Source organism: Entelurus aequoreus, linkage group LG26 (genome assembly GCF_033978785.1).
Source record: "Entelurus aequoreus isolate RoL-2023_Sb linkage group LG26, RoL_Eaeq_v1.1, whole genome shotgun sequence".
Classification (NCBI taxonomy): Eukaryota; Metazoa; Chordata; class Actinopteri; order Syngnathiformes; family Syngnathidae; genus Entelurus; species Entelurus aequoreus.
This window is the reverse complement of record NC_084756.1, coordinates 35822420-35846279: the sequence shown is the minus strand read 5'-3', so window position 1 is coordinate 35846279 and position 23860 is coordinate 35822420. Positions and strand designations below refer to the sequence as shown.

The 23860-nt window shown below is 40.7% G+C and overlaps 2 protein-coding genes across 4 annotated transcripts in view; both read left to right on the top strand.

Annotated features, from left to right (window-relative positions):
* atp6ap1la (ATPase H+ transporting accessory protein 1 like a) overlaps positions 1 to 23860 on the top strand; it is a 98231-nt gene that overhangs the window by 24058 nt on the left and 50313 nt on the right. The window lies entirely within an intron of this gene.
* On the top strand, positions 1710 to 21970 carry LOC133643251 (2',5'-phosphodiesterase 12-like). Of its 2 annotated transcripts, XM_062037702.1 has the most exons (8): positions 1710 to 1781; positions 1859 to 2584; positions 7328 to 7755; positions 7869 to 7974; positions 11471 to 11615; positions 11678 to 11756; positions 11816 to 11938; positions 20941 to 21970. In XM_062037702.1, exons 2-8 carry the CDS (start codon positions 2040 to 2042, stop codon positions 21264 to 21266), a joined length of 1752 nt encoding a protein of 583 aa, XP_061893686.1. In that variant the 5' UTR covers positions 1710 to 1781; positions 1859 to 2039; the 3' UTR covers positions 21267 to 21970. The 2 variants fall into 2 exon arrangements, with proteins under 2 accessions (XP_061893686.1, XP_061893685.1); XM_062037701.1 differs by having other exon boundaries at positions 1716 to 2584.

The window sequence follows — 23860 nt, the reverse complement described above, 5'->3', positions numbered from 1 at the left end:
TTTTTTTAAAAAAGAGGAAATCTTATTTATCTCATAAAGAATGAATTAAAAGATCAATGACTTTTCTGTTTTGTTTCATCAGCCGCATTACAGACATGGTTTGGAAACAATTAAGGTACATTTACAAAATATTTCTGTGCAAATAAGCCATTTTGCAATGATTATATCTGCCGATTACAGTCCGGTGCGGCTAATATATGAAACAATCCTATAAAATTTTGTGGTTGCCTCTCAAGACCCAGCAATGCATTTTGTCCACTGTAAGGGACGAGCGTTTCACAGCCTTATTCCAGAAGCGAAACACTTGCTGGGCTGTGGAGAGGACATCTTTGGCTTGCTAGTGATGTACAATTTCTTGGAGTTTCGCCAATCAAAGAGAAGACGTGTGTTTTCTAAATACATTATTTGTTCTGCCCCTCAAATAAATGGGAACAAATATAATTTAATAGTTAATTTTTGTCCATTGTAAATGACATAAAACATAAAATAAACACACTGTATGATTTTTTTTTTATTAATGCAATGTGTTAACTCTCAAAGGGATTATACACATGTACTTTTACCTCCATCCAGTTGGGGGCAGTAATGCTTTTTACAGTGCACTTGTATGTGGCCCTCGCTGATTAAAATAGTGTTTTCTAAATAAAGTATTTGTTCTGCCCCTCGAATCAATAGAAAAAAGATCATTTAATAGTTCATTGTTGTCCATTGCAAAGGACATAAAACATAAAATAAACACACTGTATGATTTTTTTTAATGTACTGTATTAATAGGTATCAAAGGGATTATACACGTGTACTTTTACCTCCATCCAGTTGGGGGCAGTGATGCTTTTTACAGTGCACTTATATGTGGCCCTCACTGATTAAAATAGTGTTTTCTAAATGAAGTATTTGTTCTGCCCCTCAAATCAATAGAGAAAAGATCATTTAATAGTTCATTGTTGTCCATCCACGCATAAAACATAAAATGAACACACTGTATGATTTTTTTTGTAATTAATGAAACGTATTAATAGGTCTCAAATGGATTATAGCTGTGTACTTTTACCTCCATCCAGTTGGGGGCAGTGGTGCTTTTTACAGTGCATTTATATGTGGCCCTCACTGATTAAAATAGTGTTTTCTAAATAAAGTATTTGTTCTGCCCCTTAAATCAATAGAAACAAGATCATTTAATAGTTCATTGTTGTCCATCCACGCATAAAACATAAAATAAACACACTGTATGATTATTTGTTTTATTAGGATTATAGCTATGTACTTTTACCTCCATCCAGTTGGGGGCAGTAATGCTTTTTACAGTCCACTTATATGTGGCCCTCTCACTGATTAAAATAGTGTTTTCTAAATAAAGTATTTGTTCTGCCCCTCGAATCAATAGAAAAAAGATCATTTAATAGTTAATTTTGTCTATTGCAAAAGACATAAAACATAAAATAAACACACTGTATGATTTTTAAAGGGATTATAGCTGTGTACTTTTACCTCCATCCAGTTGGGGGCAGTGATGCGTTTTACAGTGCACTTATAATTTCCTAAATAAAGTATTTGTTCTGCCCCTTAAATCAATAGAAAAAAGATAATTTAATAGTTCTTTGTTGCCCATCCACGCGTAAAACGTAAAATAAACGCACTGTATGATTTTTTTGGTAATTAGGTCTAAAAAGGATTATAGCTGTGTACTTTTACCTCCATCCAGTTGGGGGCAGTGATGCTTCTTACAGTGCATTTATATGTCGCTGAAGAAGACCGTACAGCTAACTTCGTTGATCACATAAGTATGTTACCGCCTTGTTGCAAAGTTAATATCAAAGTAGCAGATATTTAAATGTTATTTTTTGCTTGTTGAACATAGACGCCTCAGGTTTAATAGACATCGTTTAAAACACATTTCGCTGACTGACGACACCAGGAAGTAGACGGCCCCTTGCTGACGACACCAGAAAGTAGACGGTCCCTTGCTGACGACACCAGGAAGTAGACGGCTCCCTTTGCCGCCGACTCTCGCTACTTCCGGTGTAGTTCTCGGGGGCTTGATGTTGAAAAAGCTCCCCGCTGCTCTGCTCTGCTTTCCCCGTCGCCTGCTCTCCGTCAGCCGCCTTCTCGGCAGCATGGAGCCGGCGGTGGTGAGGTGCGTCGCCGGGGAGCCCAGGCTGACCATCTCGTTCAGCATGGCGGGCAGCCAGAAGCACATGCAGCGGGAGCAGGACGAGCCTCTGGGCAAGGTCCTGTCCCGCATCGCCTGCAACCTCGCCAAGGGCCAGAGCCAGGCCAAGAAGACCAAGAGGAAGGAGCGGCAGCAGCCCTCCGAAAGCCCGGAGCTCGCCGTGGTCAAGCTGCTGGTGGACGGCGGCGAGGTGGAGGACACGGTGGTCAACTCGGAGGCGTGGAGGGACGGAGCCGTGCTGCGGGTGGGGGACGTGGAGTACTTGGTCAGCAGGAACTCTCCCGCCTTCACCACCGCCGAGCTGCCCGTCTCCCTCTTGGCTGGATTCCCCGTGTGTCCCAAGCTGGAAGTGGAGTTCGGAGACCTGCAAGACTGCGAGTTCCTATGGTTCAAAGAACAAGTCCCAAATATAAGGTATTCAAGTCAAAGCAGTGTTGTTCAACCACTGTGCCGCGGTGAGATCAGAGGTGGGTAGAGTAGCCAGAAATTGTACTCAAGTAAGAGTACTGTTACTTTAGAGATTTATTACTCAAGTAAAAGTAAGGAGTAGTCACCCAAATATTTACTTGAGTAAAAGTAAAAAGTATGTTGTGAAAAAACTACTCAAGTACTGAGTAACTGATGAGTAACCTGTTCCTTTAATGATGACGCAACAAATAATGCACAAAAACATAAAAATAGCAATGAGCAAATTCAGAGCCAGGAATATCTCTTAAGCAACTAAAACAATAATATATATTAAATAATAATACATTAACTTTAAAAAAAAATAAGGCAAATTGAGCCACAATAACTTAACAGCACCATAGGCTCAGTAGGCAGAGATTACAAAGGAAAATAACAAGTTAGCCTTTACGCAAACCATAAACTGATAGGTGTGGGCTGCACCCGAGGACAGACTGTGCACTTTTGATTGGTGTTTCTATGCGCGCGCGTGTGTGTGTGTGTCTATGAGGCTGCAGTGCGTTAATAAATGTCCCCACACGATGTACATTTGACAGTGATTCATAGCAGGGAAGCTAACATCAGCCTACGGTGACAGCCAAAATATCTACTAACGTTACTTACCGCCATGTGCTTCCTCAAATTTGACGTTGAGTTCATGTAAGCTTAAGCTTGTTGCCGCTGAAACTTTATGTGTAGTGAATCATGTGACCGCTTGGCTCTGTTTGATTGGTGAAACGGAGTCAAACGTCACCAGTGACTGCATTTGATTGGTGAAACGGAGTCAAACGTCACCAGTGACTGCATTTGATTGGTGAAACGGAGTCAAACGTCACCAGTGACTGCATTTGATTGGTGAAACGGAGTCAAACGTCACCAGTGACTGCATTTGATTGGTGAAACGGAGTCAAACGTCACCAGTGACTGCATTTGATTGGTGAAACGGAGTCAAACGTCACCAGAGACTGCATTTGATTGGTGAAACGGAGTCAAACGTCACCAGTGACTGTATTTGATTGGTGAAACGGAGTCAAACGTCACCAGTGACTGCATTTGATTGGTGAAACGGAGTCAAACGTCACCAGTGACTGCATTTGATTGGTGAAACGCAGTCAAACGTCACCTGTGACTGCATTTGATTGGTGAAACGGAGTCAAACGTCACCAGTGACTGCATTTGATTGGTGAAACGGAGTCAAACGTCACCAGTGACTGCATTTGATTGGTGAAACGGAGTCAAACGTCACCAGTGACTGTATTTGATTGGTGAAACGGAGTCAAACGTCACCAGTGACTGCATTTGATTGGTGAAACGGAGTCAAACGTCACCAGTGACTGCATTTGATTGGTGAAACGGAGTCAAACGTCACCAGAGACTGCATTTGATTGGTGAAACGGAGTCAAACGTCACCAGTGACTGTATTTGATTGGTGAAACGGAGTCAAACGTCACCAGTGACTGCATTTGATTGGTGAAACGGAGTCAAACGTCACCAGTGACTGCATTTGATTGGTGAAACGCAGTCAAACGTCACCTGTGACTGCATTTGATTGGTGAAACGGAGTCAAACGTCACCAGTGACTGCATTTGATTGGTGAAACGGAGTCAAACGTCACCAGAGACTGCATTTGATTGGTGAAACGGAGTCAAACGTCACCAGTGACTGCATTTGATTGGTGAAACGGAGTCAAACATCACCAGTGACTGTTAGATTGGTGAAACGGAGTCAAACGTCACCAGTGACTGCATTTGATTGGTGAAACGGAGTCAAACGTCACCAGTGACTGCATTTGATTGGTGAAACGGAGTCAAACGTCACCAGTGACTGCATTTGATTGGTGAAACGCAGGCATGCGGTAGATCCTACTTTGAAGGTCTGTCTGACAAACCAAAACAAACAAAGCGTGCATTAACAGATGGATAAAAATCAGTAGCGAGTAGCGAGCTGAATGTAGATAAATGGAGCGGAGTAAAAGTAGCGTTTCTTCTCTATAAATATACAAAAGTAAAGGTATGTTGCATTAAAACTACTCTTAGAAGTACAGTTTATCCCAAAAGTTACTCAAGTAGATGTAACGGAGTAAATGTAGCACGTTACTACCCACCTCTGCGTGAGATACAGTCTGGTGTGCCGTTGGAGATTATCTCATTTCACCTATTTGGGGTAAAAAAATATGTTTTGCAAACCAGTAATTATTGTCTGCAAATGATGTGTTGTTGTTTAGTGTCGGTGCTGTCTAGAGCAGTGTTTTTCAACCTTTTTTGAGCCAAGGCACATTTTTTGTGTTGAAAAAATGCGGAGGCACACCACCAGCAGAAATCTTTAAAAAACGAAACTCAGTTGACAGTAAAAATTCGTTGTCACAATTGTTGGATATGACTTTAAACCATAACCTAGCATGCATCACTATAGCTCTTTGGCCGTATTTATCAAGCTTCTTAGAATTACTCCTAAGAAGTCTGCTAAGAGTTGACTTAAGAGTAAAGAAATTCTTCACTGAAAGCTGCACTTAAAAGTTAGTTATCAAGCGTCTTACTCACACTTTCAGCGAAGTGTAGGACTGAATCTTAAGTGTCACACTCAGAGCTGAATTACGACATTACTATGTGCCGTAAACGGAATTTTAGGTGACGTCATTTCTGTGTCCGTAGAAATGACCGATCACGGAAGGGAATCCCTTGTTTAAGAATAAAGAAATATCTTAGAAATATTAAAGTGGACAATGGGAGTGTATATTTTGACAATAAACTACAAAATAATACACAACAAACAAACAATATTGGCAATGAATCAAAAATAAATGTTTCCTTTTCTTTCCAATTCATTAATTAGGCAACTAATTTGAAACTGGTGTTGTTGCAGATGAGATGACGCCCCTTATTAAATCTGTGACAAAAATAATACCTGCTTTGTCTAAACCAGGGGTCGGCAACCCAAAATGTTGAAAGAGCCATATTGGACCAAAAATACAAAAACAAATCTGTCTGGAGCCGCAAAAAATTAAAAGCCATATTACATGTGTCATGAGATATAAATGTAATTAAGAGGACTTAAAGGAAACTAAATTACCTCAAATATAGCTACAAATGAGGCATAAATGTACACATCGCTAGCCTAAATAGCATGTTAGCATCGATTAGCTTGCAGTCAAGCAGTGACCAAATATGTCTGATTAGCACTCCACACAAGTCAATAACATCAACAAAACTCACCTTTGTGCACTCATGTACAACGTTAAAAGTGTGGTGGACAAAATGAGACAGAAAAAGAAGTGGCATAAAACACGTCCTAGAAAGTCGGAGAAAGTTATGCATGTAAACAAACTATACGGTGAGTTCAAGGACCGCCAAAATAAGTAGGACAAAACGGCGCTCGCCAAATACTTGAATCAGTGAAGAATGTTTAATATAAACAGTGTGATTTATAACAATTAGGGAGGTTTGTGTCATGTTTGTCCTCCTGCAGAAAACATTCTAAAACACAAAAAAAATAGATTTTTTTCCCCTCATCTTTTTCCATTCTTCATACATTTTTGAAAAAGCTCCAGAGAGCCACTAGGGCGGCGCTAAAGAGCCGCATGCGGCTCTAGAGCCGCGGGTTGCCGACCCCCGGTCTAAACGATACCGTTTGATCAGTTGCTCCTCATCAAACAAAGCCAGGACATCCTTCCGCTCCCTGAACGTTGGCGCACGTCTCTCTCGCCTCAGTGCCATCCCCCGCTGGCAACTCCTAACCACTTAGGACACCTCTGAAGGTCTCTTAAATATCGTGGAGAGTAGGAGTGATTCTTAGACTTAAGAAAGTTGATAAATAGCTTTTATTCTTAAGTTTCAGAGTAGGACTAAATTTCGCAAATTCTCAGTACTTAAGTGTAAAATGGCACTCCAAGACGCTTGATAAATACAGCCCCAGGTCTCAAAGTAGGTGTACTGTCACCACCTGTCACATCACGCCCTGACTTTTTTGGACTTTTTTGCTGTTTTTCTGTGTGTAGTGTTTTAGTTCTTGTCTTGCACTCCTATTTTGGTGGCTGTTTCACTTTTTTTGGTATTTTCCTGTAGCAGTTTCATGTCTTCCTTTGAGCGATATTTCCCGCATCGACTTTGTTTTAGCAATCAAGAATATTTCAGTTGTTTTTATCCTTCTTTGTGGGGACATTGTTGATTGTCATGTCATGTTCGGATGTACATTGTGGACGCCGTCTTTGCTCCACAGTAAGTCTTTGCTGTCGTCCAGCATTCTGTTTTTGTTTACTTTGTAGCCAGTTCAGTTTTAGTTTCGTTCTGCATAGCCTTCCCTAAGCTTCAACGCCTTTTCTTAGGGGCACTCACCTTTTGTTTATTTTTGGTTTAAGCATTAGACACCTTTTTACCGGCACACTGCCTCCCGCTGTTTCTGACATCTACAAAGCAATTAGCTCCCGGCTGCCACCTACTGATATGGAAGAGTATTACACGGTTACTCTGCCGAGCTTTAGACAGCACCGACACTCAACAACAACAACACATCATTTGCAGACTATAATTACTGGGTTGCAAAAAATATTTTTAACCCAAATAGGTGAAATTAGATAATCTCCCACGGCACACCAGACTCACGGCACACATGGTGGTTGAAAAACACTGGTTTGGAGCTCGGTATAGTAACCATGTAATACTCTTCCATAACAGTAGGTGGCAGCCGGTAGCTAATTGCTTTTTTTTCCCGTTGCAGTGCTCAAACCTCTGGCGACGCAGCCGTTGAAGACATGGCCTGGACAGAAGTAGGACGTGCCAGAGTCTACGTCCCCACCAATCGGGACATCGGCTGCAGGCTCAAACTCTGCTGCACGGCCAAAGATGGACGCCGCAGAGGGCAGCTCAAAGAACTGGTCTCGGCCAGTGCCATCGAGGCCGGACCGGGCGTGTGCACGTTCGACACCCGACACGCGTACACGGCCAAGCAGGTGGACTGGCCGTCTGTGAGGGTGGTGTCCTACAACATCCTGGCCGACATCTACGCCCAGACAGAGCTGTCCAAGACTGTGCTGTACCCCTACTGCGCCCCCTACGCCATGCAGCTGGACTACAGGCAGAACCTGATCAAAAAGGAGCTGGCAGGATACCACGCTGACATCGTGTGTCTGCAGGAGGTTGACAAAGGTCACTTGTCATGTCTATGGAATAGTTTGACTTATTAGACACGAGCAACAGGAACATTCTGTCAGATATCCTTTCATGTTTTTCCTGACGTTGTCATGTCTTTATTGTTACAGGTGTGTTTTTGGACAGTCTGACCCCGGCCCTCGATGCCTTCGGCCTGGATGGCGTTTTTAGGGTTAAAGAGAAGCAACATGAAGGACTGGCGACTTTCTATCGCAGGTTTGCTACAATTTGTTCTTTTTATCATAGGAAGACGTGTCAATTGAAGTGATCAATCATCCAACAGCTGTGTATCGAAACTTAAAGCAATATATTTTATATGTTAAACTTCCCAATATTGGCCCTAAAAATATCCCCTGCAGAGAAAAATATTATACACCTTGTCTTAGGGCTGGGTGATGTATGGAATATACTCGATATATCGCCGGTTTGTCTCTGTGCGATATAGAAAATGACTATATCGTGATATTGGAGTATAGATAGATAGATAGATAGTACTTTATTGATTCCTTCAGGAGAGTTCCCTCAGGAAAATTTAAATTCCAGCAGCAGTGTACAGAATTGAGATCGAATTTGAAAAAGTAAATAATGGGGGTATAAATGGAAACAAAATACAGAAATATTACAATAGAATAAAAACAAAAAGCATCAATGAGAATACAAATATAACAGTAAAATAAGAATATAACAAGAGAGAAACTAGGCCGGGGGCCGCATGCGGCTCTTTAGCACCGCCCTAGTGGCTCTCTGGAGATTTTTCAAAAATGTATGAAGAATGGAAAAAGATGAGGGGAAAAAAAAAATCAATTTTTTTGTTTTAGTAGGGTTTCTGTAGGAGGACAAACATGACACAAACCTCCCTAATTGTTATAAATCACACTGTTTGTATTAAACATGCTTCACTGATTCAAATATTTGGCGAGCGCTGTTTTGTCCTACTAATTTTGGCGGTCCCTGAACTCACCGTATAGTTTGTTTACATGTATAACTTTCTCCGACTTTCTAGGACGTGTTTTATGCCACTTCTTTTTCTGTCTCATTTTGTCCACCACACTTTTAACGTTGTGCATGAATGCACAAAGGTGAGTTTTGTTGATGTTATTGACTTGTGTGGAGTGCTAATCAGACATATTTGGTCACTGCACGACTGCAAGCTAATCGATGCTAACATGCTATTTAGGCTAGCGATATGTACATATTGCATCATTATGCCTCATTTGTAGGTATATTTGAGGTCATTTAGTTTCCTTTAAGTCCTCTTAATTAAATGTATATCTCATGACACATGTAATATGGCTTTTAATTTTTTGCGGCTCCAGACAGATTTGTTTTTGTATTTGTGGTCCAATATGGCTCTTTCAGCATTTTGGGTTGCCGACCCCTGAACTAGGCATTAGTGACCATGTTATGAAAACGTATTACACTGTTATTGTTTTGCATCCCCCGTCATTCTAGTACCCCCCCCTCCCTCCCAGAGAGGAGTTGTACAGTCTAATGGCGTGTGGGACAAAGGAGTTTTTTTAGTCTATTAGTCCTGCACTTGGGATGAAGCAGTCTAGCACTGACCAGGCTCCTCTACGTTCTCACGCAGTTGCTTTTAGCTGCGGGCATTACACTACATCAGTGGTTCTTAACTAGGGATGATACTCGAAACCGGTTTTCCCGGGTTGTTCGATAAGAAAAGAACCGAGTCCTCGGACTCTAATCCCTTTTTGAGAACCGGTACCCGTTATCGAGACCACTATAGTAAAGAAAAAGAGTTGGTTCTTTATTCGAATCCCTCGGAAGGAATCCCGTCCCGACCAGAAATGCTCCGTGTGACATCACAAGAAATGGCGTCACGTAGCTCAGTCATTAGGCGCAGATAGCGAAAGCAGGAAAAAAATGGACGGGAAAAAGCGCTCCAATGTGTAATAAAGTTCAAAACAAAAGGTATAATCCAATGAATAACTTTACTGAGAAATTTGAGCAAACACATGAAGAACACTTTTACGACCAACCGGAAACATAGCAACCAGGCTAGCAACGCACCTCCTTTACGGCAGCTGTCGCAACGTTCTTAAAGCAACCGCAGCACATACATATATATATACAACATATCTCCCTTTTTTAACTTTTGTTTTTCTTTACTTGTAAACGTTACAAAATCACACTGTAGATGTGTTGTCTGTCTAATTATAAATAATGCAGACGAGGCGTGTTGGCTGAGTTCTTGACGTTTACTTTCACAGCATGCTCATTCTTAGCTGCCGGGTGACGACATGCAACACTTTTCGGGGCTACCGCGCATGCTCGTCACTCCCGTTGCATGCTGGGTAGTGTAGTTGTTATATTCCCTAGCTCATAACATCTTTCCCCCTATAAAGAAATAATGTTAACTCAATAAAGTGTATTTCTTTTTTTAGCTTTAACTTTTCATTTTTTAGCATTGTAACCACATTTGCAAATAACTTTTCTCTTCATAGAATTTTCTTTCAATAAAGAAATAAAGTGCAAAAATGTCAAAGCATCATAACAAACAGTTATGTCAAATAGCAGCAGAAGTGCACTTTTTGGAGAGCTGTATTATTTTCAGTTTTGTGCCCAAGGGACTGGTTTTATTTAACACTATATTATTATTTATACACCTATAGTGATCACAGAGACAGGTTGTTTTTGTGTTACTGTATATATTTGTTTTTCTGAAAAATCCCACTTAATATACTTTGGGTAACAACAGTCAATATTTATTTATTTTATTTTATTTTTTTGGGGGGGTAACAGTCAATATTTATTTATTTATTAGATTAAATTGTTTTCTTATATAATAAAAGTGAGCTTTTGTTAAACCAAATATTGTGTGTTTTTTTCCATATACAACAACCTATCTGGACTCGATAAGAGAATCGATAAGGAATCGGTTCGATAAGAGGATTCAATAATATAGCGCTAATTGAAATCAAAATTCGATTAATTGTGCATACCAAGTTATGTGTATGACTGCGGAATTAGAGAAAAAAAAGTGTAAAATTAGCTGAAAAAGTTAGCATGTAAATGTTAGCATGGTAACATGTTTCACATACCTAGTTATATGACTGTAAGGTGTATGGCTGTGGAATTAGAGAAAAAAAAGTGTAAGATTAGCTGAAAAAGTTAGCATGTAAATGTTAGCATGGTAACAGGTTTCGCATACCTAGTTATATGACTGTAAGGTGTTTGGCTGTGGAATTAGAGAAAAAAGTGTAAGATTAGCTGAAAAAGTTAGCATGTAAATGTTAGCATGGTAACAGGTTTCACATACCTAGTTATATGACTGTCAGGTGTATGGCTGTGGAATTAGAGAAAAAAGTGTAAGATTAGCTGAAAAAGTTAGCATGTAAATGTTAGCATGGTAACAGGTTTCACATACCTAGTTATATGACTGTAAGTTGTATGGCTGCGGAATTAGAGAAAAAAAAAGTGTAAAATTAGCTGAAAAAGTTAGCATGTAAATGTTGGTAACAGCTAACATGTTTCACATACCTAGTTATATGACTGTAAGGTGTATGGCTGTGGAATTAGAGAAAAAAGTGTAAGATTAGCTGAAAAAGTTAGCATGTAAATGTTAGCATGGTAACAGGTTTCACATACCTAGTTATATGACTGTAAGTTGTATGGCTGCGGAATTAGAGAAAAAAAAAGTGTAAAATTAGCTGAAAAAGTTAGCATGTAAATGTTAGTATTTTTTTCCCGGTAGGACAAAATTGAAGCTGCTGAGTCGCCATGACATCATGTTGAGTGAGGCGCTGACCTCTGACCCCATCCACGGCGAGCTGCTGGAGAAGGTCTCCGCTAACAACTCCCTGAAAGACAAGATGGTCAAGAGGTCCACTACCTTACAGGTGCCGACACGCTTTTTATTGTTGTCCTTCCTCCTTGTGACACTTGACCCCCCCGACTGCAGGTCAGCATACTGGAGGACCTCAGCCAAGCCGGCAGGAAGGTGTGTGTGGCCAACACACACCTGTACTGGCACCCTCAAGGTACAACCATGGTTATGTTCCGTCTCTTCTTCTTCAAGCTGACTTCCTCTCCTCGAAAGGGGGGAACGTTCGCTTGGTGCAAATGGGCGTGGCCATGCGACACCTGAGTCATGTGATGGAGGAGGTCGCGCCAGGAGCCCCGTTGGTGTTTTGTGGCGACTTCAATTCCTCTCCGACCTCAGGTGACGCCACATTTTAGGCTCCTGTGTATCGCCATCTTCTACATGACAGCATTTTCAGTTCACAACATCAACACTTCTCATGTTGTTGTCTTGTACATGTTGTTATGTTACAGCCTTATTCCAAGATGGAATAAGTTCATTTTTGTCCTCAAAATTCCACACACAATACCCCATCATTTTTAATTTTGCAAATGTAGTAAAAATAAAACAACTAAAAAATGCCATGCACATAAGTATTGACAGCCTTTGCGCAATACTTTGTTGATGCATCTTTGGCAGCAATTACGGCCACAAGTCTTTTTTGAATACGATGCCACAAGCTTGGCACACCTATCTTTAGACAGTTTCACCCATTCCTCTTTGCAGCGCCTCTCAAACTCCATCAGAGTAAATAGGATGTCAATCAATCAATGTGTACTTACAGGGCCGGCCCGTGGCATAGGCCGTATAGGCAAATGCTAAGGGCGCCGTCCATCAGGGGGCGCCACGCCAGTGCCACAAATGTTGGAGGGGAAAAAAAAAAAAGTTGGTACTATTATTTCTAAATACATAAAATAATCCCACGTTAATTAAAATGCAAAGTAAAGCCTATTTAATAGAAATATTATTTCTTACAACATTACGCCCCCCCTCCCCCGGCACGGTGCGCCCCCTCCCTTCCCGTGTCATGACTCTTTTTGGACGTCACCACATAAAAAAATCAACACAAGATGTCAAAACAGCCAAAACTGTCAGGTGCCCAGGGAAGAAAAAAGAGAAAAGAAGAGGAGAAACGAGAAAAAGACAGAGGTAGCAGGTAGGTAACGTTAGCCTACATGAAATTATTTGTCTGTTACAGAATGTGATAGTAACCTGGCTTTTTAGCATTAAGCTAATGTTACATGATTCGGCAATTGCTAATCAATAAATAGCGAGTTCTGTTTTAACGTCGGGTTAATATTGTGGAGGGGGCTAAATTGTTATGGAAAATAATAATGTAACGTTAGGTAATTACAGTACTCCCTGGTGTACAGTCATTTGTAAGTCATTCTAGTTAATGCAATATTAAAAAGCACAAATAGAGAACTCTGTTGGATCCCCTTTTTTGTAATATAGTTGTTAAAGTCATACTGGTTTGATATCTTGTTTTGTGCGGGGCCTTATTTATATTCTATTTTTAATTTATTTTATGCAACTTGTTGACACGTTTTATTTTGTGTTTATGTATGTAAAAAATAATGTATTTCATATGTTAATTTTTTTATTTTTTGTATTAATTTATTTATCCATATTTTTTTTAATCTTGTTAACTATTCTGATTGTTAATTTGCTTTCTTTAAGTTAAAAAAAAGGTCAAAGACAAAGCTATTCGGTTTCTTGTGAGTATATACACTTCACTGCCGATGTGGGAGGGCGCCACCTAAAATCTTGCCTAGGGCGCCAGATTGGTTAGGGCCGGGCCTGTGTACTTATACAGTGCCCTCCAAAAGTATTGGAAAAGTGAGTCCAATTTGTTTATTTTTGTTGTAGACTGAAAACATTTGGGTTTGACATGAAAAGATGAAAATGGGACAAGAGATCAACATTTCAGCTTTTATTTCCAGGTATTTACATCTGGATCTGATACACTACTTAGACAAGGGGTCACCAACCTTTTTGAAAGCAAGAGCTACTTCTTGGGTACTGATTAATGCGAAGGGCTACCAGTTTGATACACACTTAAATAAATTGCCAGAAATAGCCAATTTGCTCAATTTACCTTTAACTCTGTTATTATTAATAATTAATGGTATTTACACTTAATTGAACGGTTTAAAAGAGGAGAAAACACGAAAAAAATGACAATTAAATTTTGAAACATAGTTTATCTTCAATTTCGACTCTTTAAAATTCAAAATTCAACCGAAAAAAAGAAGAGAAAAACTAGCTAATTCAAATCATTTTGAAAAAAATTTAAAAAAGAATTTATGGAACATTAGTAATTTTTCCTGATTAAGATTAATTTTAGAATTTTGATGACATGTTTTAAATAGGTTAAAATCCAATCTGCACTTTGTTAGAATATATAACAAATTGGACCAAGCTATATTTCTAACAAAGACAAATCATTATTTGTTCTACATTTTCCAGAACAAAAATTTTAAAAGAAATTCAAAAGACTTTGAAATAAGATTTAAATTTGATTCTACAGATTTTCTAGATTTGCCAGAATAATTTTTTTGAATTTTAATCATTATAAGTTTGAAGAAATATTTCACAAATATTCTTTGTCGAAAAAACAAGCTAAAATGAAGAATTAAATAAAAATTTATTTATTATTCTTTACAATAGACTTTTTTTTTTTTACTTGAAAATTGTCAGGAAAGAAGAGGAAGGAATTTAAAAGGTATATGTGTTTAAAAATCCTAAAATCATTTTTAAGGTTGTATTTTTTCTCTAAAATTGTCTTTCTGAAAGTTATAAGAAGCAAAGTTAAAAAAAATTAATTTATTTATTTAAACAAGTGAAGACCAAGTCTTTAAAATATTTTCTTGGATTTTCAAATTCTATTTGAGTTTTGTCTCTCTTAGAATCAAAAATGTCGAGCAAAGCGAGACCAGCTTGCTAGTAAATAAATACAATTTAAAAAATAGAGGCAGCTCACTGGTAAGTGCTGCTATTTGAGCTATTTTTAGAACAGGCCAGCGGGCTACTCATCTGGCGTTGGTGACCCCTGACTTAGAATATAGCACCTTTTGTTTCAACCTACCCATTTTTCATGAGAGCAAAAGTATTAGAACATGTGACTGACAGGTGTGTTTTGTTGCCCAGGTGTCTTCAAATGACATTGATTATTCAAACAATAAATAGCACAGAATGTCTGAGCTCAGGTTCAGATTGGGTAGGATAGGTTTTGCCTGTGCAGACTGCATTTAGAGGTGGAAGCAACATGTAAACCAGAGAGCTGTCTATGGGTGAAAAGGAAGCAATTGTGAATCTGAGAGAAGATGGACAATCAATCAGACATTGGCCATAGCCAGTACCACCATTTGGAATGTCCTGAAGAAGAAAGAAACCACTAGTGTACTAAGCAACAGACGTGGAACAGGTAGACCAAGGAAAACATCACCAGTTGATGACAGAAACATTGTGAGAGCTATAAAGAACAACTGTCAGTGACATCAGCAACAACCTCCAGAGGGCAGGAGTAAAGGTATCACAATCTAATGTTGGTAGAAGACTTCATGGACAGAAGTACACCAGAAGATGCAAACCACTCATTAGCAAGAAGAACGGGAAGGCCAGGCTGGAATTTGCCAAAAGGTACAGAGATGAGCCTCAAAAATTCTGGGAAAAAGTTTTATGGGACGGATGAGACAAAGATTAACTTTTTTCAAAGTGATGGAAAGGCGAACGTTTGGAGAAAGAAAGGATCAGCTCATGTCTGGGACGCCATCTTCATTGATGATGTAACACATGATGGCACCAGCAAAAAGAACTCAGAAGTCTACAGAAACATTTTGTCTGCTAATTTAAAGAACGATGCAACCATGCAGCAAGATAACGACCAAAACAACAATGGAGTTGATCAGGGGCAAGAAGTGGAAGGTTTCAGACTGGCCAAGTCAGTCTCCAGACTTAAAGCCAATAGAGCAGACCTGGGCATTCTGCGGCCCGCGGGCCACATCCGGCCCTTTGTGCGTCCCAGTCCGGCCCGCGTGAGGCCAATCATAAATTACAAAATACATTTAAAAAAGTATCTATGTCGAGTGTGCAATACAACGGTGCTGCTTTTGTTTTGAAAAGCGTTGTTTGTATTACTTCCGTGTGGACGTATGCGCGTGCGTGATTGTGAGTGAATGTGAACAGCTGCAATCACAAATTACAAAATAAAGTTGAAAAAACATCTATGTCGTGCACGCAATACAACTTTGCTGCTTTTATTTTGAAAAGTGTTATTTATGTGCTTATGTCCGAGTGTAACCTGTGAGTGAAGGTGCACAGCGACAAGTGATGCACGGTTTACACCCGAGACACTAAAAAGAGAAAAGTTGATGACAAATGGCGTGTTTTCAACAAGACATGGTCTGCCAAGCAACGTTCCCTCTAAGGTGCGCGCCTGCGCAATTGCGAACTGCTCAAGCGTCCTCTGCGCACAGCAAATATATGCCGTGCACCAAATCAAATCCCATCTGAATTCTAAACAAAATAAACACATTTATTCTGTGTAATTTTGCAATGCAACTCTGAGTGACAGTGACAACTAGCGGCCCTAATGGTGTTCGTCAATACCGTTCAATTGAACACCGTTCAATTATTGTAATGTCTATCGAGATGCTTCGAGGCCAGGAATTATATCGATCACTTTATTGAGCAAAACTGTTTATATTCGGCCATAACCACACCAAAAACATGAGTAAAACACTTCTATCTCGAAAAACTAGTCATTTTCTGCCGTACAAACCAGGCCAAAACCAACTTGTCATCTGTCACCAACACGCATACCACTAAACCACTGGTGCGTTTATGGCCACACAAAAAGTCGGACAACTCAAACACCACACAAAGTTACACTATGACTCCTCAGTCATACGTATGCTTATTCTACTGTCATTTATTATTAATGTTAATTTCTTTATATTAATCATGGAATGCTGTTACTTGAGAAAGTTACAGGAATGCACACTTCATCCTATGCTTACATTTCATTGTGCAACATGAGGATGTTTAATGGGAACTAAATGTGATCTCTGAAAGGGGTACAAATTATTTCCAAAGCAGTGCTTTTGGTATAAAGTTAAGTTAGGTTAAATGAAAGTTTTATTATTATTATTGATTATTATTATTATTATTATTATTATTATTATTATTATTATTTATCTTACGATATATATAAAAAATAATATTGAGCAAAATTTAATTGAAATATTGTCGATGTGGCCCTACAGCTATGCTCGGGTTGCTCATGCGGCCCCCGGTAAAAATTAATTGCCCACCCCTGCAATAGAGCATGCATTTGACCAGCTGAAGAGGAGACTGAAGGGAGTAACCCCCCAAAACAAACAACTGAAAGAGGCTGCGGTGAAAGCCTGGAAAAGCATCACAAAAGAGGAATGCAACAGTTTGGTGATGTCATCAATGCTCACAGGCTTGATGCACTTATTGAAAGCAAAGGATTTGCAACTAAATATTAAGTCTTATTCACTTTAATCTATTTTAAGTTGATATGTTCCAATACGTTTGCTCACCTAAAAATGTTGTGTTCCATTACAAATAATGCTATCTTCTAAGTAGTGTATCAGATCCAGATGTAAATACCTGGGGCCGTACTTATCAAGCTTATTAGAGTGCCATTTTACACTTAAGTCCTGAGAATTTGCGAAATTTAGTCCTACTCTCAAACTTAAGAATAGAAGCTTTTTATCAACGTTCTTAAGTCTAAGAATCACTCCTACTCTCCACGATATTTAAGAGACCTTCAGAGGTGTCTTAAGTGGTTAGGAGTTGCCAGCAGGGGATGGCACTGAGGCGAGAGAGACGTGCGCCAACGTTCAGGGAACGGAACAATGTTTTTTGTTTGTTTTTATGACGAGCAGCTGATCAAACGGTATCGTTTAGACCAGGGGTCGGCAACCTTTACCACTCAAAGAGCCATTTTGGCAAGTTTCACAAATTAAAGAAAATAATGGGAGCCACAAAAAAAAAAGTTTAATTTAAAATGAAAAACACCGCATACGAAGCTTAAATTGCTTTGTGCTATGTTAACCAGGGGTCTCAGACACACGCTCCGGCACGCACCTTAATATGGAAATTTGATGTTACAGCGGCCCGCGAGTTTGCGAGTTTTGAATGAATGGCGCTTGATAGCGTCATACTTGCCAACCCCCTTATTATTTCCGGGAGACTCCAGAAATTCAGGGCGTGATGGCACTGCTTTTGGCGCCCTCTACAGTCTGCCCAAACAGTGTACCTGCCCGACCACATGTAGAATGCAGCTTGAGCTTGGTCACGTAAGTGACAGCAAGGCGTACTAGTTCAACAGCCACACAGCTTACACTGACGGTAGCCGTACAAAAACAACTTTAACACTGTTACGTTACAAATATGCGCCACACTTTGAACCCACACCAAAAAAGAATGACAAACACATTTCTGGAGAACATCTGCACTGTAACACAACATAAACACAACACAACAAATACCCAGAATCCCATGCAGCCCTAACTCTTCCGCTCAACCGACGCACGGAGGGGGGGAGGGTTGATGTGTGGGGGGGTTTGGTGGTACCGGGGGTGTATAATCTAGACCGGAAGAGTTAGGGCTGCATGGGATTCTGGGTATTGGTTGTGTTGTGTTTATGTTGTGTTACGGTGCGGATGTTCTCCAGAAATGTGTTTTTCATTCTTTTTTGGTGTGGGTTCACAGTGTGGCGCATATTTGTAACTTAAGTGTTAAAGTTGTTTTATACGGCTACCGTCAGTGTATACTGTGTGGCTGATGAGTAAGTATGCTTTGCTGTCTCCTACGTGTGCAAGTAAAAGCTACATACAACATGTGGCTGGGCTGGCACACTGTTTGTAAATGCTAGTATAAAGGACAATTACTGCAGTGCATTAATTTAGTAATTAGAGTGAAAATAGGATTATAATTGCCATGGGAGTTATCTATGAGAGTCACTGAGATCCATAAGTCTCCTGGGGAAATCGGGGGGTCGGCAAGTATGCAGCTGAGCCGCATCAGAGTGGTCAAAGAGCCGCATGCGGCTCCGGAGCCGCGGGTTGCCGACCCCTGGTTTAGACAGAGCGGATATTATTTTTGTCACAGATTTAATACTTTTCGATTCCTTGTTGATTTCTGCATGTGTCTGCAGTGGGCTAGTATATATAGAGCCACCCACACCAGTTTCAAATTAGTTGCCTAATTAATGAATTGGAAAGAAAATGTTATGACAGTAGCGTATGTGTGTGGCCGTGAGGTGAGTGACGTCAGTGAGTGTGTGGGCGACAGAAGAGAGGTAGCGGTAGCGTGAGTGCCGGCGGGGACTAGTTTGTTTTGTATTATTTTGTAGTTTATTGTCAAAAAATACACTCCCATTGTCCACTTAAATATTTCCAAGATATTTCTTTATTCTTAGACAAGGGATTCCCTTCCGTGATTGGTCATTTCTATGGACACAGAAATGAAGTCACCTAAAATTCCGTTTACGGCACATAGTAATGTCGTAATTCAGCTCTGAGTGTGACACTTAAGATTCAGTCCTACACTTCGCTGAAAGTGTCAGTAAGACGCTTGATAACTAACTTTTAAGTGCAGCTTTCAGCGAATAATTTATTTACTCTTAAGTCAACTCTTAGCAGACTTCTTAGGAGTAATTCTAAGAAGCTTGATAAGTACGGCCCCTGGAAATAAAAGCTGAAATGTTGATCTCTTTTCCCATATTAAACTTTTGATGTCAAACCCAAATGTTTTCAGTCTACAACCAAAATAAAGGAATTGGCCTCACCGTTCCAATACTTTTGGAGGGCATTGTATATCCCTAAATCACAAGTGTCTCAAAGGCCACTGCGACATCCACATCTGGGCAAGAAAAAACTCAACCCAATGGTATGACAATGAGAAACCTCGGAGGGGACCGCGGATGTGGAAGGTTTTCCTCTCTCCACAGAGAAATGCAGTATTTCTGACAGAGTGACCATCGGGTTCTTGGTCACCTCCCTGACTAGACTAAGATGAACGCATTAATGTACGAAGACGTCCTGCTTCCCATCCAACCTGACAGAGCTTGAGAGGTGCTGCAAAGAGAAATGGGCAAAGATAGGTGTGCCAAATTAAATTAGCAAAAAAAAATTACAAAATAAGTAAGTCGTAAGCAGTAAGTCGGACACATTTCCAGTGAGTGTTGGACTCCGCCAAGGCTGCCCTTTGTCACCCATTCTGTTCATAACTTTTATGGACAGAATTTCTAGGCGCAGTCAAGGCGTTGAGGGGATCCGGTTTGGTGGCTGCAGGATTAGGTCTCTGCTTTTTGCAGATGATGTGGTCCTGATGGCTTCATCTGGCCAGGATCTTCAGCTCTCACTGGATCGGTTCGCAGCCGAGTGTGAAGCGACTGGGATGGGATTTAGCACCTCCAAGTCCGAGTCCATGGTTCTCGCCCGGAAAAGGGTGGAGTGCCATCTCCGGGTTGCGGAAGAGACTCTTCCCCAAGTGGAGGAGTTCAAGTACCTCGGAGTCTTGTTCACGAGTAAAGGAAGAGTGGACCGTGAGGTCGACAGGCGGATCGGTCTTCAGTAATGCGGACGCTGTATCGATCCGTTGTGGTGAAGAAGGAGCTGAGCCGGAAGGCAAAGCTCTCAATCTACTGGTCGATCTACGTTCCCATCCTCACCTATGGTCATGAGCTTTGGGTTATGACGGAAAGGACAAGATCACGGGTACAAGCGACCCAAATGAGTTTCCTCCGCCGGGGTGGCGGGTCTCTCCCTTAGAGATAGGGTGAGAAGAGCTCTGTCATCCGGGAGGAACTCAAAGTAAAGCCGCTGCTCCTCCACATGGGAGAGGAGCCAAATGAGGTGGTTCGGGCATCTAGTCAGGATGCCACCCGAACGCCTCCCTAGGGAGGTGTTTAGGGCACGTCCGACCGGTAGGAGGCCACGGGGAAGACCCAGGACACGTTGGGAAGATTATGTCTCCCAGCTGGCCTGGGAACGCCTCGGGATCCCCCGGGAGGAGCTGGACGAAGTGGCTGGGGAGAGGGAAGTCTGGATTTCCCTGCTTAGGCTGCTGCCCCCGCGACCCGACCTCGGATAAGCGGAAGAAGATGGATGGATGGATGGAAATTACAAAATATTTTCCCATTGTCATTGTGGGGTATTGTGTGTAGAATTTTGAGGACAAAACCATTTTGGACTAAGGCTTACATAACAAAATGTTGAATAAGTGAAGCAATGTGAATACTTTCCACTGTACATTGTTCAACACACCTCACTCCTGCACTACCTGTTTGGACATGTTTTTTTTCCCCACCTGTTGTCCTGCCTCAGGTGTGCTCCAGCTCGTCACAGAGGCCACGGTTCCCCAGCAGCACGAGGACTGGAGCAGCTCGGGTCCGGAGGAGTCGTGCCCGATGGAGCTGCCCTCCACGCTCCCCCCCTTGCTGAGCGCCTGCGGCCCGCTGGCCTACACCAACTACGTGGGCGGCTTCCAAGGCTGCCTGGACTACATCTTCATCCAGCCGGAGAGGATGCAGGTGGAGCAGGTGATCCCTCTGCCCAGCCACGAGGAGGTGACCACTCACACGGCTCTGCCCAGCGTGGCGCACCCGTCTGACCACATCGCGCTGGTCTGCGACCTGCGCTGGAACCCCTGACCTGTGAGCGCCCGGGTCAAACGCGTCCAAGAAATGGACCCAAGTCACATTTGAGCAACTAAATTATCTCATTTAAAGAGCTTCAATGTCTGAAGTTGTTATTTAAAGTTCTTTTAATCACTGATATTCAGTGTTTATTTATAGATTAGACTCAATTCTCAACGAAATAGATGGCAACTTATCATTAGTTTGTTTCGACATTAACCAAGCGTTACTCACTGGTCCCTTTATTTGAAATAAATGTCCCTAAGTACCACTTTTAAGTCTGCACACTTTTTTTTGTTTACAAACTGTTGGACTAAACAATTGTAATAGAGTAACAGTCTTGTCAATGTGGTTACAGGCTGCCGGGCTTCTGGAAACATTCGCTGCCCAACACCACGACTTTATTCTCATGACATTCCAAATTCATTCTTATCGTACAATTGGGGCGGCGTGGCTCGGTGGGTAGATCGGCCGTGGTAGCATCTTGAGGGCTCCAGGTTCGATATCCGCTTCCGCCATCCTAGTCACTGCCGTTGTGTCCTTGAGCCAGACACTTCACCCACCTGCTCCCAGTGCCACCCACACTGCCTTCATACTTGCCAACCCTCCCGGATTTCTCCCGATTTCCAGCCGGACTTAAGGCACGCCCCCTCCAGGTCCGTGCGGACCTGAGTGAGGACAGCCTGTCGTCACGTCCGCTTGGCCAACCAAAAAGTAACCACAGAACATATAGTGTTCTGTGGTTACTTTTTGGTTGGCCAACGGTTTACGTTGTATTGCGCACCCTGACGGCAAGTGTGGCAGTCGGTTCTGAAGTATGAAGTAAAGAGACGTAACTTCGTCACCTCGCCTGGTTATTGACTCCAACCCAGAATATTACACTGCCCATACCTACGCTCCTTCAAAGGCTGTGCTACTGGCTGCAAAGCATTGCACTTTCGAATACAACAATGAGTAGAGAGGAGTGTTATGTGTGTGTATGTGTAAATAAATGAACACTGAAATTCAAGTATTTATTTAATTTATATGTATACAGTGTTTCCCATAAACTGCCAAGATACCTGTGGCGGTGGGGGCGTGGCTACGGGCGTGGTCACCATGACATCGAGTATTTTGCATAATTTTCTACAATGATATGATTTTCTCTAAAAAGGCTCAAAAAATGTATACTTACTAATTAATAATAACAGTTTTGTTTTAAACGTCCATCCATTCATCCATTTTACAATATAATTACAACACTTTATGTACATATTTATATACAGATTTGAACAATAAGTTATTCACTGAAATATATTTATTAATTGTGGTTCTTACAAAAAATATATCTTATAAAATATAAAAGCTAAAATATCTCTTAAAGCTCTGCCCCTTTAATTAGTGCATAATAAATAATTTAACTTTAGCCTACTATTACAACCATATTATTTACCAGCAACATAAAGTGAAACAGAGGCACAGGTGTCCTGCCACAGTCGGTAACAAATAAACAGAAAACAGTAGTGGTCAAATACAAATAAGGCAACAAGAGAAGTATCCTACACTTCTCTTTTTTAAAGTAAATCTGAACAGCCTATATGGGCATCTACATCAACTATATGATTTGCCTGAGAAGCTGGACAGGCCAAAAAAAAATTTAAAAAATTATTTTAATTTTTTTTATTTGTGGCGGACGTAATTCTTTCGTGGCGGGCCGCCACAAATAAATGAATGTGTGGGAAACACTGGTATATATATATATATATATACTGTATATATATATATATATATATATATATATATATATATATATATATATAAAAAATAAAATACACATATATATATAGCTAGAATTCACTGAAAGTCAAGTATTTATTTTATTTATATATATATATATATATATATATATATATATATATATTAGGGCTGCAACTAACGATTAATTTGATAATCGATTAATCTGTAAATTATTACTTCGATTAATCGATTAATAATTGGATAAAAGAGACAAACTACATTTCTATCCTTTCCAGTATTTTATTGGGGGAAAAAACAGCATACTGGCACCATACTTATTTTGATTATTGTTTGTCAGCTGTTTGTACAAGTTGCAGTTTATAAATAAAGGTTTATTTAAAAAAAAATGCCTCTGCGCATGCGCATAGCATAGATCCAACGAATCGATGACTAAATTAAAAGCCAACTATTTTTATAATCGATTAGTTGTTGCATCCCTAATATATATATATATATATATATAAGAAATACTTGAATTTCAGTTCATTCTAGCTGTAAATATACTCCTCCCCCTTAAGCCCCCCCCCCATAAGTATTTTGACGCGCTCATGTATGAAAAATAAAAAAGCTACAAAAGCTCTTGTTACTAGACCTATTTCATCCAAATTTGCACATTACAACTATCCGATTACGCAAATGGCTGCATTTTTTTTACGCAGTGTCACATGTTTTCAGAACGCAGCTCTGGTCGCCACGCTGTTTTTCTCCCATTGGTCAGACGTAGTGAAGAGGCGGGGCCAGAGCGTACCATTCACGCCCTGGTTGAGGGGTGTAAAGATAGACTCAATTACAGTTTACGGCGAACGTATGACAGTTTTGGGCCACTTTTACCC